Source organism: Sciurus carolinensis, chromosome 6 (genome assembly GCF_902686445.1).
Source record: "Sciurus carolinensis chromosome 6, mSciCar1.2, whole genome shotgun sequence".
Lineage (NCBI taxonomy): Eukaryota > Metazoa > Chordata > Mammalia > Rodentia > Sciuridae > Sciurus > Sciurus carolinensis.
Genome location: NC_062218.1, coordinates 126,893,711 through 126,913,877, shown reverse-complemented (window position 1 = coordinate 126,913,877; position 20,167 = coordinate 126,893,711). Strand labels below are relative to the sequence as shown.

General features: G+C 43.4%; 1 protein-coding gene across 3 annotated transcripts in view; it reads right to left on the bottom strand.

Moving 5' to 3' along the window:
* Spock1 (SPARC (osteonectin), cwcv and kazal like domains proteoglycan 1) overlaps positions 1–19,144 on the bottom strand; it is a 503,091-nt gene extending 483,947 nt beyond the window's left edge. The window contains exons 1-2 of one of the 3 annotated variants that reach the window (XM_047556527.1): positions 19,007–19,144; positions 18,189–18,435 (exon numbers count right to left, since the gene is read on the bottom strand). In XM_047556527.1, the coding sequence (XP_047412483.1) occupies positions 18,189–18,374 (186 nt within the window). In that variant the 5' untranslated portion in view covers positions 18,375–18,435; positions 19,007–19,144. The remainder of the gene's footprint in view (positions 1–18,188; positions 18,436–19,006) is intronic. The other 2 variants (XM_047556529.1, XM_047556528.1) reach the window with 2 other exon arrangements.
* Positions 19,145–20,167: the final 1,023 nt, after the last annotated feature.

Genomic DNA, 20,167 nt, shown 5'->3' with positions numbered 1-20,167 from the left:
TGAGCACCAGGAAGAAAGTGTTCCTCCACAGCTGTGGTCAGGGGAACAGGCGATGGAAGCACAGGACTTCCTCTCTTTCTTCCATGTCTTTTAAACTATCCAAAAAGCTAAATGGGCCTTGTGAAGTTAACTCAAGGCTAGACAGGAGAAAGATACATTTACTTAGCATTGAATAGGAGTTATATTGGCCTGAAGTGAATCCTCAAATTGAAAAGGGCCTTTTAGATCAAACCAAAATGATGACTTTCTTCCACAGCCACGCCCACAACATCCAGCCTTGTGCAGGGGTGGGACCAGTCAGGCAGAGACAGCAACCCAGGCTGGATATCAGGACAGTCACTAGTGGCGCTTGGGAAGGAAAGCAGAATAAAGAGGGGGAGGAGGAAAATGGAACATACTCAAGGGAACCCTCTCTATGAGTTACAGGGTGGGCCACATGGTCCACCCTAACATTCTAAGACTCGAATCCAGAACAGAAGCTACAGAAACATCCAAATACCTGAAGGCATTACTCTTCCCACCTCCACTATCACATGAACTAATTGTGAACTCACAGACTACTTGAACCAAAATTAAAAGCAGAAGAGGACATCCTCCATGAGACTGGCAGGTTTCATCGCTTTGTCATGGATTGTGTTTCTGTTTCCACCAACAAAAAGGGCAAAAGCCTCCAAGCACATCCTCAAATACGTAATGAATGTGTCAAGAGCCTTAGAAAGACTGGAGACAGGTGCCAAGGTCCCAAACACAGGACAGCAAAATCCACACATACCTCTACTAGGCCAAATGGGAGACAATGTATAGAACACAGTCCCCAAAGATGGGTCATGTGCACCTGCTGTTGCTTCTGCAGAACTCAGAAGAGCAGGTTGTCAAAGTGTGCTGTGGAGCACATGAAAAAGAAGTGAGTTATGAACTAGGATTATCTCATTGGAAATAACGGATACTACCCAAAATGTGCAGTGAAACAAGAATCAAGGGAGAGTGAGTACCAGCCCATCCATCTGGAGACTGTCAGTTCCTTAGGGGAAGAAAAACATTTTTATGCTACATTTTCCCACTCCTCAGGATAACACAATCAAACAGGTTCTCTGATTCTCAATGCAGCCAATCTACTGTGACTCACAAGGATATACACATCTCCCATGAAAACTCTCAATAGCCATTTATCTCGGCAAAAATAATAAAAATTATATGTTCTGTACATAATTTTCAATAATCTGTCAAATCTCTCCAGTACATGAAAGATATTCAATTATTTCTGCCTTCTCTTTTGATTCTGGAAAAGTCAAGCGTCTCAAGAAGAGCTCTATACCCTAGAATGTAAACTGCACGAGGACAGGGAGTTTATGTCTATGTCCCAGAGTCTAGAAAAGGACCTGGAGCATTTATTTCTAAAAAGAATAAAGGAAAGGTTGACTAATAATATGCTTTTCTCACTTTCATCCATCTGAACTATACTTTGCATTAAAAAAAAAAAATACTCATTATAAAAGGAGCAACCTAGTACTAGGTCAGCGTTTCACAACCCTGACTGTACTGGCAGTTTGTTTCTGGAGGTGGTGAGGCTGTTCTGTGCATGGTAGGATGTTCAGCAACACCACTGACCACTTCTCAAGAGATGCCAATAACAGCCTTCCCACCCACTTATGGTCCAAAACTGTCTCCATGGGACACAATCTTCCCCAGCTGAGAATCTCTGTTCTTGGCCTGCAAAGGGTTCCCAAAGAGCTGAACCAGACCCAGAAAATTCTTGTTTCTCATCTCATTCATAATGCTGAGACAGCATTACAGGAAATCCTACTACTCCCTGCCCACTCTGAGGCAACGCACCAGACAGGCCTGTGGTGAGAGTGGTGGGTGGGAGGAAATATTTGGTAATGAAAAGCAGACAGATGTCTTAGACACAAATGAAGACTGAGCCCTGGGCCCAGGCCTTGTCTGTATTCCACAGAAGTCCCTGCTGCCGAAGTGAGGGTGGACTTGGTTTTTAATGATCTGCTCTAACCCTCCTCTACCACAAGGGCATTAAAGCATCTATACATTGTACCAGTAAGCAGGGGATCCCTCGGCAGCAACTTCACTTAAAATCCAGCTTACAGCATCTGCTCCTAATTATAAGCAAGGCTGAGATTCATTAATATCACCACAACGAGTTCAACAGGCTCTTCAGAGAACAGACTCTGCGAAGCACTCGCAAGACCAGGCAAAAAATGTGAGGAAGAGCAACAAGTTTTGCTCCCAACTGTGGACAAGCTGAGCCCTTCACACCTGTTTCCCTGGCAAAACACAGAGGGATCAGAGAAATAGCCCATCCAGATAAGACTTGAGGACCATGCTTCTTACCTGTGCTGAATCAGTGCCAGCACATGTCTTGGCACATCAGGTCTCCATTCCATCCTCCTTCTTTGCCAAACAAAACAGAACAGAAAACCACTAATACCCAATCCTGGCAAGGATGCAGTAAAACACATATTCGATAATTCTGGGGGTGAAATTGGTACAGCATGGTAATATACATGGATGGTCTTTGAAATGCATATGCCAGCATATCAAGCATTTCAACTTCTGGGAATATAACAAAAAGAAATAATTCTAAATGAAATTAAACTCATGTACCCCAAACATTCATCATGCAATAATTTGGAGCAAGGTGAAAACAAATAATTTCTATCAAACACATTGGTTTGGTATGTTGTATGACATACATTCACTGGACTAATAGATACCAATAAAATGTCATTTTCAAAGACTAATACCATATTAAAATGTTTACACTGCGCTATTAAGTAAGGGAGACAGAGAATCAGAGAGACAGAGAGAGAAGGAAAAAGAATGCACCAGATCATAAAAACAGCATGATATTTACCATGAAAATAAAATATTGCTGGTGGAATTGCAAAGTGGTGCAGCCACTCTGGGAAGCAGTGTGGAGATACCCCAGAAAACTTGGAATGGACCCACCTTTTGACCCAGTTATGCCACTCCTCGGTTTATACCCAAAGGTATAGACTTAAAATTAGCATACTACAGTAATGCAACCACATCAATGTTTATAGCAGCTCAATTCACAATAGCTAGATTGTGGAACAAACCCAGATGCCCTTCAACAAATGAACGGATAAAGAAACCGTGGTATATATGCACAATGGAATGTTATTCAGCCATAAAGAATAAAATAATAGCATTTGCTGGTAAATGGATGAAGTTGGAAAATATCATGCTAAGTGAAATAAGCCAATCCCCAAAAAACCAAAGGCCGAATGTTTTCTCAGATAAGTGGATAATGATACATAATGGGGGTGAGGGTGGGAGGTAAGAGAAGAATGAAGGAACTTTAGATTGCGTAGAGGGAAATGAGAGCGGGGAGAGGGCAGGGGTATGAAAAACGGTGGAATGAGACAGACATTACCTATGTACATGTATGATTACATGAATGGTGTGAATCTACATTGTGTACAACCACAGAAAAGTTGTACCCCATTTGTGTACAATGAATCAAAATGCAGTCTGTAAAAATAACAATAAATAAAACATTGGTATTAAAAAGTCTACTGAAAGTAAATACATGTCCCCAAAACAGAGTTAAAAGTGCCAGTATATTAGAGGAAAGTAATTTCTCTTTCTATGACTTCTAAATTATCCTTAAAATTTATCTATTTCTTTAAGTGGGGAAAAGGGCAATGTAAGGCTGGGATTGTATCTCAGTGGTAGAGCATTTGCCTACCATGTATAAGGCACTGGGTTTGATACTCATCACCACATAAAATAAATACATAAATAAAATAAAGGTATTATGTCCATCTACAACTAAAAAAAAATTTTAAGTGCAATGTAAAGTCAAAAAAATAATAGAAAACCAATGGTTAGAGCATAAATTCATCACTTCTATATTCCCTTTAGTTTATTTTTGTTAGGAGCACCTAGACCACTGCTGTGTCTTTAGCTGTGTAACACTCCCTTCCCCAACCAGACAAAAGCTCCATTAGGCAGGCAAGGGCCTGACACACAGTAGCTGCTGGATACATTTTGGTAATTTGGATATATGAGTTAGATTATAGGTTTCCTTTCGGTTTTTGGGGTCTTTTTTAAATTTCTCAATCAGTAAAACAAAAACATTGCTACCAGTGAACTATCATATACTGTAGTGAAAGAGTAAACTTTGGAAAACTAACCATATTGGTTAAAGCTGAATGTTTGCATGGTGACCCATGGGGCAGGAACACGGCTCAGTGGTAGTGCACCTGCTTAGAATGGACAAGGCTCCAGGTTCAATGCCCAGTACTGGGAATTTAAAAAATTTTTTTAAGTTCATGGTAACCAGAGTTACCCACCAAGAAATGTACCTGAAAATGGGCTCGCCAGAAGACATGCCCAAGGGGTGCTATCACATGACAACCAAACCCAGGCAACTACCTCAATGCCCCTCAGTAACAGAACAAGCAAATCGACTGTGGAACATCCATACCACTAAGAAAATGAAGAAGCAGCAGCATGTGCAGTGAGTGGCAAACCAGATGTTGAATCCAAGAAGTCATGCACTGAAAGGTGCATCCTTACGGCTCCATCTGTGAAGTATAAGAGCCAACAGAACTAATTCATTGTGTTAGAAGCCATGAGTGTTCTTCCTGCCAGGAGAATAGGCAGTGACTGCAAGGAGCACAAGATGGACTTCTCAGATGCTCATAATATTCTGCCCCTTGACCTGTTTGCTAGTTGTGTGGGGATTCACTTCGGGTACTTGTGATCTCCTATATTCCAATGAAACACACTCCCCAGCAACCCAGGGCTACTCAGGTCAGGGAATCTTTTTGTGATTATGTCTCCATTCACTACACGCCTTGACTTGACCTAGAGCCCTGACAAGGCTAAACTCACCACACTTCAGCATTTATGCACACATCAAGGTCTGTCTCATCTAAACCTTCCACCTCGATTGTACAGACTGACACCCTCCTTCCTATTGGAGGTGCCAGGTTCCTAGACTCAGGCAAAACAGCAGAGGTCACACATGTACATCCTAAGAATCTAGGTAAGCTGAGGCCACTAAATCACCAGTCAGGGATGAAGGTTTAAGTGACCAAATGCCAATGGACTAATGGACAGTGTTGGTCCATCTGCAGACTTTTTCTTGGTAGAATAACCTCTAACAGGTTTCCCCAACCACTGTACAACTCTTTTTCTGTGCTTTGTCTCTGACAGCTATCATGTTGGTTTCTCTCTCTGCTATGTCCTAAGTGAGCAGCAGAGTGCCTGCGACAGGAGACTTGCTACAGAGGCAAAACAAATACATCCCTGAATCAGGGTCTAGGATGACCATGGAAGGAGGCTAAAGAAGAGGTTCAGAAAATCACAGCAAAGCTCTTTCTGGAGTACCAATTTTTTAAGCCACCAACCCTGGCACATAAAAATCTCACAATTTCTCAAACACCAATGAATATAGCATTATTTTAACTTTACTGTGAACAGCATTTTCCCTTTCTTTTTTTTCTATTGTAAACAAATGGGATACATGTTGTTTCTCTGTTTGTACGTAGAGTAAAGGCATACCATTTGTGTAATCATAAATTTACATAGGGTAATATCGGTTGATTCATTCTGTTATTTTTTCCCTTCCCCCCACCCCTCCCATCCCTCTTTTCCCTCTATACAGTCCTTCCTTCCCCCATTCTTACCCCCCACCCTAACCCTAACTCTAACCCTAAAATTAACCCCTCTCACGCCCCATTATGTATCATCATCCACTTATCAGCGAGATCATTCTTCCTTTGGTTTTTTGAGATTGGCTTATCTCACTTAGCATGATATTCTCCAATTTCATCCATTTGCCTGCAAATGCCATAATTTTATCATTCTTTATGGCTGAGTAATATTCCATTGTATAAATATGCCACAGTTCTTTATCCATTCATCAACTGAAGGGCATCTAGGTTGGTTCCACAATCTGGCTATGGTGAATTGAGCAGCAATGAACATTGATGTGGCTGTATCTCTGTAGTATGCTGATTGTAAGTCCTTTGGGTATAGGCCAAGGAGTGGGATAGCTGGGTCAAATGGTGTTTCCATTCCAAGCTTTCTGAGGAATCTCCACACTGCTTTCCAGAGTGGCTGCACTAATTTGCAACCCCACCAGCAATGTATGAGTGTACCTTTTTCCCCACATCCTCGCCAACACCTGTTGTTGCTTGTATTCTTGATAATCGCCATTCTAATTGGGGTGAGATGGAATCTTAGGGTGGTTTTGATTTGCATTTCTCTTATTACTAGAGATAATACTAATTACTAATTACTAGTGATGAATCTTCAGAAAGAGAAGTTAGGAAAACTACCCCATTCACAATAGCCTCGAAAAAAATAAAATACTTGGGAATCAATCTCACAAAAGAGGTGAAAGACCTCTACAATGAGAACTACAGAACACTAAAGAAAGAAATTAAAGAACACCTTAGAAGATGGAAAGATCTCCCATGTTCTTGGATAGGCAGAATTAATAATGTCAAAATGGCCATACTACCAAAAGTGCTATACAGATTCAATGCAATTCCAATTAAAATCCCAATGATGTACCTTACAGAAATAGAACAAGCAATCATGAAATTCATCTGAAAGAATAAGAAACCCAGAATTGCTAAAGCAATCCTTCGCAGGAAAAATGAAGCAGGGGGTATTGCAATACCAGAACTTCAACTATACTACAAAGCAATAGTAACAAAAACGGCATGGTATTGGTACCAAAATAGACAGGTAGATCAATGGTACAGAATAGAGGACACGGACACAAACCCAAATAAATATAATTTTCTCATACTAGACAAAGGGGCCAAAAATATGCAATGGAGAAAAGATAGCCTCTTCAACAAATGGTGCTGGGAAAATTGGAAATCCATATGCAACAGAATGAAACTAAACCCATATCTCTCACCATGCACAAAACTAAACTCAAAATGGATTAAGGACCTCGGAATCAGACCAGAGACCCTGCATCTTATAGAAGAAAAAGTAGGTCCAGATCTTCAACATGTCGGCTTAGGACCAGACTTCCTCAACAGGACTCCCATAGCACAAGAAATAAAAGCAAGAATCAACAACTGGGATAGATTCAAACTAAAAAGCTTTCTCTCAGCAAAGGAAACTATCAGCAATGCGAAGAAAGAACCTACAGAGTGGAAGAAAATCTTTGCCAATCATACTTCAGATAGAGCACTAATCTCCAGAATCTATAAAGAACTCAAAAAACTCAACACCAAGACTACAAATAACCCAATCGACAAATGGTCTAAGGAAATGAACAGACACTTCACAGAAGAAGATCTACAAGCAATCAACAAACATATGGAAAAATGTTCAACATCTCTAGTAATAAGAGAAATGCATTTGCACTTTCATTTACTGAAAGTGACACAGGCCTCATTTAAGAGCGCTGATCAAAAGTCACGAACCCAATCCCCAAGTCCAAGCAAGGCTAGCTGGCTCTGATGGGGAGCAACGCTGGGACCTAAAGAAAGAGCTGGACACCAACCAACCAAGCCCACCAAAGTCCCAAGGGAGTCACCAAGTTCAATGAGCATGTGAAGACCTGAAACTCTCCAGATAGCCTTAATAAGGGGCAACAGAAAGACCCTAGAGAGCTGCATAAGTCTCTTCAATAGACTTAACTACTGTCTCCCTCTTGGCAATAGTTTTATCAATTTTAGGTATCATTAATTATAGGACATTCAGCCAAATATAAAGTAAAGCAAAGTTTCAGAGTTTGCTCAGGGAGCAAAGGAACAGTTTCAGAAGAAGGAATGCTGCCAACTCCTGTTGGTGATGCTAAATTTTCTAAACTTTGATGAGTCTGTTTTTAATATCCTCTGATCTTTCCAAAATGATTTAGGTAACCAAACAAAATGATTTCTACACCAAGAAGAGAGGAGCAAGTAGTGCCACTCGCAGATCCTTCATTCTCTGAGCTTCCAGCATTTGCATCTCTGTGCCCAAGGGCATACTTCCTAGAAGAGCAAACATCCTTTGTTAACATCCACCACTCCTTGTCTATTATGTGCCCTTAACACCACTTCAGTTTCAATACCCTTTTCACTATACACTAAAACCAGTGTCAGAGTCAATTTCCTTCAGTTCTTCTATGCAGAAAACGTACCAATTCTGTTAGAAAAGATGCAAAACCAGACCACAGTTGAGGGGTGTCGGGCAAGCCCTCTGGAGACAGGAAGATTTGCTGAGATGGTCCCCTGGAATTTCATCACGTGGAAGGTCTCATATGAGTTCCACTGTGCTCATGTGTGCAAGCATCCCTATGGCCTTGGTGCCGGTCAAAGGTCAAATGTTATTCCACTCTAAGGAAACCTCACGACGAGACTGTTGCTGAGACCATCCCAGACACACACATTGGAAGATAAGATCTTTCTTTCTACTGATATCAATGGGCCTTGCTGGCATAAAGAGAAAATAACCACACTTATAATAATTTACTGCAAATCTTCAAAATAAAATGTTCACTTTGTCTAATATTTTACTACTTGTTGGCGCTAACAGTGTTGGCTCTTTGGGATGAATAGTAATTCTCAGGAATTTTCTAAAAATGGTGTCTGATAACTACCTGCATCAGAATCACCTGGACTGCTTATTTAAAATGCAGGTTCCTGGATGCCATTCCTTTGACATCTGTGCTTTAGACTAGCAGACTGACATTTGCATCTGAAGCAAGCCCTGACAGTGACTTTCTGAGATTATAAAGGTGTCAGTCTGAAAATGCTGCTCTAGAACATCCCTCAGGGCACTTCCGTTTTCACTTTGGCCTGGTCTCCTTAGGAACAGGTTAGAGTGATTCCATCTACAGTGTGGGACAGAAAGGGTACAGCTGAAATAGAAAGTAGAGGCCTCTGCTCTCTGCATAAATGTTTTCTCCATGTTTTATTGTGCCAACATCCTCTGGGACACCTGCAGTAAGTTCTGCTCCCCTGCCTGCAGCACAGACACCAACAGATTTTGCATAAATGGTTGCTCACCCCCGCATAATCAACTGGGGGGATATTGACGGTGCTTACTGTAGTGTGACATGTCAAGATCACACAGGAAGAATCTGAAAATTACTACCAAGAGTTGTATAACTCATCCTTCTTTCCTTCCCCACTGCACCAAAGTTCATTTTCAAGCATCAAGTGAGAGAGGGTCTCCTAAGGGACATATTTTCACAGAACCATAAGAAAAGTTAACCAAAGTAAATTAATGTGAACACCAGTATTATATTTCTAGAAAATTTCCTGGTCTGTGAATGAGACACCATTATCTTCATGTCTGCCATGAGGACATAGGAAGAACCCAGACCCAAGGGCTGTAAAGAGCATGCCACACAGCGTTCCCCATGGGCCACCGCAGTCTCTCCCCTAAACAATGACCCCGAGGCTGAAAAGCTTGCTTTTCATCTTTAGACTCAAAGTCTGGCCTCCAGTTGCTTCTCACCAGTTGTGGGGAGACAAGGAGCAGCCCCATGAATACTAATGTCATTTTTGAAAGATAAACATGACAAATCATCACTCTGTCCAGGAAACTCTACAGTGTCCTTAGTTCTAAACAGTAGTGAGAATTGTCAGAACTCTGAAGTCTAAGACACTTGACCACAGCAGGAAGGAAAATCTCATAGCCTGAAGACACTAGAGAAGAGGTAAGTATTCTGGGGAAAGGAGGACTCTGGAGAGCAAGATGCATACAACAGAGAAACTTGCAGAAGAGGGGAGAAAAGAACAGGTCATCCTTCCAAGTACTGGGGCCATCTGTGTGCCTCACTTTCCACAGTTGACTCATTCCCCTGCCCCTCACAAAATGTGTGATAAATTGAAAATGTGTGGAGCTTGCTTCTTGCAGGAATCCACATCTGATGGAAATTCCTGAACGGCTTTCCCACTTCAGGAACTTCGAACCTGCTTGTCCCACTGCCTGGAACACAATCACCTCTGCTTCTTACCTGACTGGCTCCTGCCATCCTGCAGGGCTCAGCCTCTGTGCCTTTCCCAAGCTAATGAGTTCCTCCTCCATCTCAGGATGCATTTTAAGAGCACTAGTGTCTCTACCTTCTTAGTGCTTTTCCCAACAACCCCTGTGTGACTGTTTCAGGATTGTTTGTCTACCACAATAGACCATAAGCTCCAGGACAGCATGAGCCATGTCTGTTCTCTGCACCCTGCACCTAGCAAAGGAAGGCATAGCTGCCATTGGAAGAACATTTTCCCACCAACAAATCACCCTGCCCTGTGTGAACTATTTGTTATTGTCTGGGTTTTCCTAAACCATAGCCAATCTGTTTCAGCTGCAGTGAATTCTAGGTTCTCTGACTGCCTGTAATGATCTGAAACTGAAGACAAGGATCTTTGGAGAAAAGGAACAAAGTTCTGGCCAAGCTTACGAGTATTTTCCAGGTAGTTCTAAAGCCAAACCTGGAGCCTGGGAACTGCCTGAAAACCAACAAGAAGCATTGCTAGCTGCCAAAGACACTACCCCAAAGACAGTGATATCAATGTCACACAGCACTAAGACCAAACTGCAAGCATCTGATAACAAAGGATGCAAGAAAGCCATAGTAACACACAGGTTGGATGAACAATTTGCCTCAAAATGGACCCAATCCCCCTTCCTGCCTATATAGCCAGCCTGGGACTATGCTGCAGGATGAGATGAGGTTATCCCATCTTGAGATGGGTTGGGAGCAACTGAATAAGAGTTTAACGATTAGAGCTTAGTTGGTGTAACAGGTTTCCCAGGGGTGCCTCCACATAACTAGGATTTTGGCACAGCTAAACACAAAACCCTCTCCACTTATTTCATGATAGTAGTTGCCAGTTTCAGGAGGAACCCAGGGATCACGTGAAATATGATGGAGAGTTCTTCTCTACCAGGAGCTACAACTGGAAAGTAACCAAAAAATGGGAGGTGACCTCACACAGCCTTCCAGACTGGCAAGCAATGGAGCAAAGATAGACTCAAGGATCATGGGATGAATTTCCCCAACATGCTTCTAAGACAAAAAGCAGCACCCATGGCTGGCTGTGTGCCAATGGCCCACACTCATGAGGTAGAAGAGAAGTGAGCCGTGGAAAACAAACCAAAACATCAGGGACACTGGACACTCAGAGATCAGGAGCACCTATTTTGTGCCTTATGTACACTCAGTCCTCCCCAAAATCCCTAAGTCAGCTTATTGTCCCAAGTATGCTGATGAGGAAATTGACACCTGAGTCAAAGACTCAAGCTTATCCTGGGCAAGACTGGACTGAGAACTATCATTAAGAGTGGGCCCTTAGCCATGACATCACTCAGTCACAAGGAACTTTGCACAAAATCAGAGACTGTACCTAAAGGGTAAGGGAGTTTTTTTGGATGTTTTCTCCCTGTATCAGGTTTCTCCTGCCTCTCAACAACACTCCATATGTTGGTATCCACCACCACTGTCATTACTGATAAAATGAGCATGTACTCAAAACTCTTATGACTCACTGGGATCACCCCTTTGCAATGAGCCTCCACAATCCCTGGGGGTGTGGAAAGTTCTGATCTGGAAGAGTTTACTCATTCATTCCAATAAACACTTCCTGAGCAGCTTCCTACCCTGGGCTCTATCATAAAGGTTTGGAGACAGCAAGTGCTATATAATAGTGTATCCTAAAAGGAATTATAAAATTGTGATGTCCTGGTTTAGAGATAGGGGTTAGACAAAAAAACAAAATAATTTTTTAATGTGTGTGACACGTAGAATTCCCACCTATCAGACCACCATATGCTTATCCAGGAAAGTCCTTTAATCTAAGAGGTGTGCTTAGGATGCAAGTCAAGTCAACAAAATGCTTATTGTCCACCTGCCGTGTACAAGACAAGTTTTCAGCTCATTCTTAAAGAAGGATTCAACTATTAAAGAAGCTAAAATACAGGCATGCACAACTATAAATTGAAGAATAATTCATAAAAGTGCTACAGGAGTTAATATTAATAAAAATAACAGCCTCCTCTTATTGAGCATTTATTAAGTCAGACAATACATTAAGCCAATTTACTCTTCAAGCCAGCCTGGTAAAGTCAGTGAATGTAATGCACATCTGTTGACATCTGCCCTCCAGGCATGCATTTCTCCTTAAGGAATTGCCCCTTCTACCACTCTCAAAACATGGAACCCAATGGAGCCCCTGCCACCACTAGTGCCAAGTCTCAGTTCCAGCCCTGGGCATGTAACACAGCCCTGCACAATCATCATATTCTACCAACTTGGGCAAAGGGACTGAGAAATGTGTACATAACACAGGTAAATCTGACAAGTCTCACTCAGTTCTAGAACTTTTATTGGCACTGCTGAGACATAAAAATTATATGATGATGTAAATTTGCCACTACATGGAATTGATCAGTCTGAAAATACTACTAACATAAGTGGAAATAAAGTCCAAAGACAGGGGGGCAGGGGAGTCCAAAAACAGACATACACAAACTCCAAATCCTATGATGTTTTCTTGAGCCCCTGGGTCTAGCCTTACAAGGAGTCACAGTTTATCAGTAGAATTTTCAGTTACACACAAAGTTTTCCATTCTATTTAAGCCACCTTGGACCAGATTTCAGTCACTTACCAAATCCCCAACAATAGCATTCTCCCAACATAACCAATGAGGTGTCAGAGGCTCAGAAAATAAGGAACCCGAGACTGCTTTAAACTAACTGAAAGGTTTTGTGGGGACTGCAACAAGAGTGCACATTTAAACCAAAAATCTGCAAGAGTGTCAACCTGTTCAGTGGCTCGGGCATAACTTTTCTATCTACCAATGCCACGATGGAGACAGGTGTTTTGCCTGGCTGTGGTCACTTTTCTTCATGGTGGGTTAATTTCCTGCTTACCTCCACAATGAAGGTGCTGGCCACTGTAGTCCATCTTTCTACAGGAGTCTATTAAACACTTCATCCTGGGCACATCTTATATTTTGGTGTCATCTCATACTGGATAATATTATGGTGAAAAAATACTTGTATCCTTAGACAAATTATTTAGCCTCTTACAGGAAATTTCTTTTGTTTGTAATTATCTCACCTGGGGAGATAGGATCAAGCATGAACTTCAATCTGAGGAACTTCCCAAGGACTACATAGTAGAAAACAAGTCCTTCTGAATAGGTCCAATTTGAGATACTAAGTTGGGTTTGAAATGCATTATATTGAGTAAATAAATAAGAAATGACATATTATAAAATATTTAATTACTAACATTGCTTTGTCTCAAGCAAGATGAAATAGTTGAGCTAATGATTAGGTCCCATTCCTCTAGGGGAATATTATCGGTCCAATTATCCACTTGGAGCCACTTCTTGGTTTTGAAAATAGCCTCGTCAGCAGAGAAGAGAGTACTTATCCTCCCATGCAGTCCAGCTGAAATCCTGTGGGGTTGGGGAGACCCAGGAGAGGCAGGGCATTCAGCCTGAGAAGGTCAACTGGGGCAAAAAAGCTCTACCATACTTGCCAGGAAAGACCTAGCTTTTCTCTGGCAAGGACGAACTGAAGGTAAGGACAGAAAAGACAAGAATGCTCTTAGGCCTATCAGCTTTCAAATTGTCCCTTTATAATGCTCTCTGTGAAATAATTATTTCTATCAGTGGTCATCTGGTATAGGGGATTTAAGATAGTGGGTTCATTAAAGAGAGTCAGGATCACAGACTCATTTAAGTCTCCTTGAACCTGTTTAATCAAAATGATTTTCTGCTACTCTCCATTACAAGCTGAGTTTCTGTGGTGACAGATTAATGACTGATCCACTAAGCCATACCACCTCTCTTGTCACCAGCCCTACCAACTGAGCCAGCCCCCGTTCTATCAATAAGCTTCACTTGCCCTTGAAACTCATTATAGCTGAGATGCTAAGATCAAATGAGCAGATCTGATGCTTGCTGCCACCCCAGTTCTGCTACAGAGACCACTGAATTCCACAGAGTATGCAACAGAAGGGAAAAAAAGAGCGAGGGCTGGTCCTTGCACTCTCATTAGAATTACAAACCCAGGTCACTCTGGAGTAAGATAAATGCCAGCCAAGGCAACACTTCTGATTCTTTGGGCCTGATAAAGGTAATTATCCTGGAGTTAAATGTCAGGGCTAGTTTCATGTGTGTGAAAGAAAGAAAATGCCATGTTTGGTGTAAGCAACATTATTATTTTAATCAAATCAAAAGCTTATTAGTAGGAGCAGATAAGGGCTGACATGACTTCTGCCAATAAGCTGTGTCCACCTGGCCACCCACTGCACTTTGTCTTAACCTAAGGTTCTTACTGATTGCCCTCAGGCTCTAAGCAGGGATGACTGGACTCTAATGTCAATGGAGTCACATACCCAAGTTCACCCAGTCCTTGAGTGGCTGCAGGACCTTGACTCCTTCACATGCCATCTTTGAAATTTTGACCAAGGGACTTAAACCTCCCAGAAAACACAGAATTATAATAGTACTTCTTTCTTAGGACAGTTACAAATAGTAAATGAAATAACATACAGGATGTACCTTAAACAATGCCTGGCATACTAAATGTTCCATACATCTATTATCTATTCTGCAATGTTTTAATCTTTTAATTACAACAGAATTTATATCCTTTATAAGAAAAACCTTACTTTAAAGGAATTAAAAAGAAACATATGGCAGCATAAGAGTGGACGAGAGGTTACCTCAGAGATTACATTTATCAATCCCATTCACCTTTACAGCCTAGTGTCTAACACATGGTAAGCAAGTATTTGTTGGAATGAATGAATGAAGAATGAACAGAAGGCCTTTTCCTTGTGGTAATGGTCATGGAAAGTCAAAGTCACATCAGATTAGTGGTATCTTGATGTCTCAATCTTAAGCCACAAAGGAATAAAACTGTATGACAGGTAGAGACAAATTATTATAAACTTAATACAAACATTGCCTTCTGCATTTCCTCCTTCTTTATATTGTATTTGTGCAAAAGTTCAAGGCTTTCTGTGGCCAAAACATCCCAATTGCTAGTCTTTGTAAAAGAATAGTGACCAAACTAACAAATGCATTTGGGCACAATCATCTGAATGTTGTTACATTTCTCCTGGATGCTTAACTCTAGGCAACAGGCCATGAAGTTGTTCTGGAGGTTTTACTTCTGAAACACAGACAGTGAATATTTGTGTGCATAGAGCACACAAGTGACAAGTAGAGGCTGCTAAGTCATCTCTGGCTATGTCACAGCACACACAGTAGTCAAGGGAAGATGGAACACACATCACACCATCATATCCATTTCAATGTTGGCCCCGTAAAAACCACCAACGAATGCCATCACCTCTCCAAAAAGAGCCCTTAGCTTTCAGTTTCCCACATTTAAACTTAACTTCTAAATATCTTTCCCTTAAGTCGAACAAATTAGCAAGTAGAGGGTAATGCAAGTAGTTTTCTCACACAACAGAGTTTCCAAAATTGACAAGCATCTTAACAGTAATCTTAGGACACAGCCTTTCAAAGTTATCCAAAGCTTTAGAAAATGAAAAAAACAGGAACAAAAACAAAACCATAGCAAGGAGGCTAGGGTTTTATCAACCAAAAGCAAGGCCTGGCTCAGTGAAAAAGATCAGGCTGATTGAGCAACTGCCGTGCTAACTGGGACTATTGTTCGCTGAGTAGCTGATTTCTAGAGAAAGCAACATTTTATTCCCTGATCCCAGAGGACCCAGGCTTTGTGGTTATTCCAAGTAAAAGACCCAACTGAAGACACTTGAACTTGCCCTAAAAGACCATCTGGTCTGAATTTTGCAACACTTTCAAGAGGTTAATGGCAGTAAATTGTGTCTGAGCCACTGCTGGTATAAGAAGATTCCATGAAGCATATAAAAGGTTGATGATTGATGATGTTTGAGTTTTCTTAAACATTTTTAGAAGTTTTTAATGTTATGCTGGATCAAATCATCATTTTTACAAATTATTTGCTGCTAAAAATAGTAGTTTAATACCTAAAACTGGTCCAAAAACAAAATGCAATGCATTTGAACATTAAAAGCATCTTTTTGTTGGTAAGCCTTGAATTTTTTCACAATAGCTAAGACAATATTTCTTAAACATAGGGATTACCTTGTATATTTGTTTAAAATATAGATCCTAGCACTCACCCCAGAAACATGGAATCAGAACCTTCAGGGGAAGAGTCTGGGTGCCATAATTTAGCTAACACTGCAGGTGGGCCTCATCATCAATCAGGTTTAGGAAACAACATTGATCCAAGGATATAAAATGTCAGCACTACCCATAAGCAAGATTAGAAATAAAGCCCAATTTTTTAAAATATAAATGTAAAGGGGAATTAAGAATGTATACTTAAGATACAGTGAGAAAGAAACCTTGAAGAGGCACAAAAGTAGGGCAGATTTTTCCATAACCCAAAGACCCCAATAAGCACAAGGCATTCCCATTCCACCTCTGTTGTGGGAATCAGGGCACCTGCAAAGGTGACCCTTCACCTCTATACCTGGCACAATTTGTCCTGCTCTAGCAGAATTTAGCATCTGCCCCATTCAACTCTATCTAAAAATGGTAAAATAAACAAAGCAAAAGCACCAAGCAAAATGATTTCTACCCTAGGTGAGTCAATGAACAAAAGCTTCATGTTCAGGGCATCTTTTTGAGCCATAGGCAAAGGTAGTCAGTGCAGAACTCCTCAGATCTAAGCAGACAGGTGGATCAAGGATGGTTAACACAGCAGCCCAGAGCATGTGGTGGGGTGTGGCAGGAACTTTGATGGGGTGGAAGAGGATTGCAGGGAGTATATCTGCTGCAAAAGTAGGGCCTCAAGTAACTGTGGAAGTTCAATGAAAGTGTTTAAAGGCCCCTTTCCAGGTGAAGCAGCCCACTATCAACTATGGGGAAGAGAAAAAGGTGAGTAGAGAGATAAGCAAATGCCACTCAAGGCTATGAGTGCATCTGCTCCTCTAGAAAGGGACCTGAAGAGGGTGCTCTTTAGAAAGCACAAGTAAACAAACGTCTGGCATTCATTCAATTCCCTAGACCTTCTCCCTACAAGGGATAATGGGACTATGAAGAATCTAGTGGAGATGAGTGGAAGACCTCACTTATCTCCCACCTCAAAGAACCTATAAACCATGCCCTATATCCCAATGCGGATGCTATGTGATATGGATCAATATATTTAAAAATGCATACTGCTAAAAATATTAGTTTCATATTAGTTAAGCAAAAATATTAGTTTCACCTAAAACTGCTCCAGAAACAAAAGAGCAATGCCTTTGAACATAAAAATCTTCTTTTCATCATTAAGCCTTGGACATTTTTGCAATATTTAAGGCATCCCAGGGACAGAAACTCCTAAAGTTAAGTACCATAAAATATCACACTTCCAAGTCCCCTTGAAGGGCATGGCCCCAGACACCTAGGGCAGTCTTTGAAGGAGCTGGCAGCAGCTCCCACTGCACAGAAGGAATGCCATCTGCTAAAAGACTGAACGGGGACCTCTTGCCCCGACATCTTCTGGGGCACACCCGGGAAGCGGCAGCCAACCCTGGGGCAAAAACAGGTTGCACAGGTGCTTCTGGGTCCAGGAATAAGTTTCTTCCTTCCCAGGCTTCTCCTTGATGGATATGGTCCAACTCCATGGGCCACCTGCTCTCTTTCCCCCTCCCCTTTTAAAGAGTCAAAGGGTCAAAACCTCCATGGTCCTCCCCAACATTTTATCAGGCCCACTGTCAGGGCAGTCCTCCACCCTGACCTACTCTCTCACCAGTCACAACTGGCTCCCTAATAAATGCGCTGGGCTTATCCCCAAACCTAACCTCTCCAGTAAAGATTTTTCTGATACACCCCAAAAATGGTCCAAATCACTGCTGCCCCAGGAAGCTTCTCCCGTGGATTTGGCAAAGTCAATCATTGCCATCAAGAGAATTCAGAAGCATAGGAGTCTCTCTTCACAGTTGCTTGGGTTTGTGCCATATTTTAATACGAACCTGCCCCAGTCCTACAAATAACATACACCTGAACAACAGGTAACAGGCAAAAGCATCAAGCCTTCAAAGTTCCCTTTAAAGTTCCTCTTAGGCAAGACGCACCCAATGACGCTCTCCGTGGGAGGTCTGCATCCGGCGACCTTCCCACCAGGCCCTAGAGCCCCCTCTCCAAGAGACCCCTCCCCCGCCCCTGGCAGCAGCAGTACTCACGTCTCGGAAGCGGTTCCAGTATTTGTCCCGGTCATACTGGGAGACGGTGCTCAGCCACTGATCATTGTCTAGGAAATTGCCGTTATCGAGGCCCGCGCCTCGGGCGAAAGCGTCCAGGTGCCGGCTCTCGACTTGGAGGAAGCACCACGCCGCGGCGGCCGCCGCGAGCACCGCGATCGCTGGCATCTGCGGAGCAGGGGCACGACGGAGCCGTGAGCCCCTCGCCGAGTACCCGGCGTCTGAGCGCCTAGGAAACCAGTCCCAGCTGTAGAGGTTCGGGGTCTAACAGCAGGGACGGGGTCGACCCTAGCACAACTGGGGCGCTTGACGTGGATCTCGAGACCTTGGGACCTGTCTCACGCATGGGGTCTCAGCTAGGAATGCAGAGGCAGGGGCACAAATTAGGTGCAGCTAGCAAACTACAGAGGACCCCTCTCACCTGTTCTCCGGGTGCCCTACAGAATACTGCTCTCAGGTCAGGGGCGTGGGTACCCCTCCTCAAAAACCCGGAGCCCAGGATCCGCAAGCTGCACTCCCACAGACGGTGCCCACAGCTTTGAGGCAGGGAGAGGGTGAACCGGGCTCTGAGCAGCAGCGCAGGCTCTGGCAAAAATTTGGGGTTGGGGGTGATGCCCGCAACTGGGGTCTCCTGTCCTTAGCTAAAGGAAAGGAAAAGAAAGCTTCGCCCGCCCTCCGGTTTTGGCTGCAAGAGGGGCGCGCGGAGATACCCCCAGGCCCTGACCCTGCCATCCCTCCGGGTGGGCAGGAGAGGTCCCAACTACGCCAAGTTGGGGCGCTGGGTTCCGCGCGGCACGTACCTTGGGGGCCGGCCCGGGTCCCCGCGTCCGAGTTGCTCGAGCTCCTGTGGCGCGGTCGCGGAGAAAGCTTATCTGTCTGGCTTCCTTACGCTCCTGCCACCAGCCGCCGCCGCCGCGCGTCCGACCGCTTTGTGAGCCCGCAGCGCTCTGGCTCGGCTCGCTCGCCGGCTCGGGCGCGGCGTCCGCGGGCGGAGAAGCGGGAGAGCGGGAGCCGAGGCCTCTGGCGCCCCCTGGCGGCTAGGTGCTGCGGTGCGGCCTGCCGGACTGTCCGGACGCCAGAACCAGTAATGTGGGTTGCTCACATCTCAATGCAGGGCAGACGCAAGCTTTCAGGCCCGGCTGGTGCAGGACAGTTGACGGAACTGAGAATAGAAAGCCAAGAAGCTTACAGTTTTGAGGCATTCTCAGAAGGGAGGTCGTCGGGTCACCCGGCTTAGTATCATCTTGATGAAGACAGGAGAGAGCTTCTTTAAAATAGGGATTGCTAGCTCCGGCCCCCCAATTTGCTGAATCAGCCTTCCTTAGAAGGGTCTCCAAGAGTCTGCATTTTTTAACAGGCTCTCCGTTATGCACCACAAAGTTTGAATGAATTTCTCCGCTGCTTGTCCCAAGTTATGCACTTACTGCATCTCTGCATTCTATGCTCGGTAGGGGCCCACAGCTGTTAGTCCCCTGTGGTAGCCTTCATTTCTACATCCTTATCCCCACATTAACCCTGTGGTATCCCTCAGTGTTGATTCTGTCCCCACCCCTTGAGAACTGGCCCCAGCACTAGCCTGTTGGTTTTTCCTAGAGGAGGTGAAAGGGAAAGAGGAGAACTGGATGAGGCTTTGGGACAGAGAAAAGCAGAAAACTACCTGGCCCCCACCCCTGACCCCTTCCCAAATATTCAGTCATGTTTAATTAAATAAGGCTGGGAGGACTTAATACCTTCCACCTTCTCTGTACTACACACCCATTCTCCAGACATCCAGTGTTCTTTTAGAACAAGTCTGGCTACACTGTCACACCTCTCTGTCCACTCCTCCTTCAGCCCTAATTTCTGGGACAGGCTGGCCTTGAGTACAGAGCCCAGTGGAGATGGCACCCTCCAGAACCAGGACCATTACCTCTGTTTGGACCAATGTCTGCCTCAACTTGAGCCTCATTAATGTACCCCTC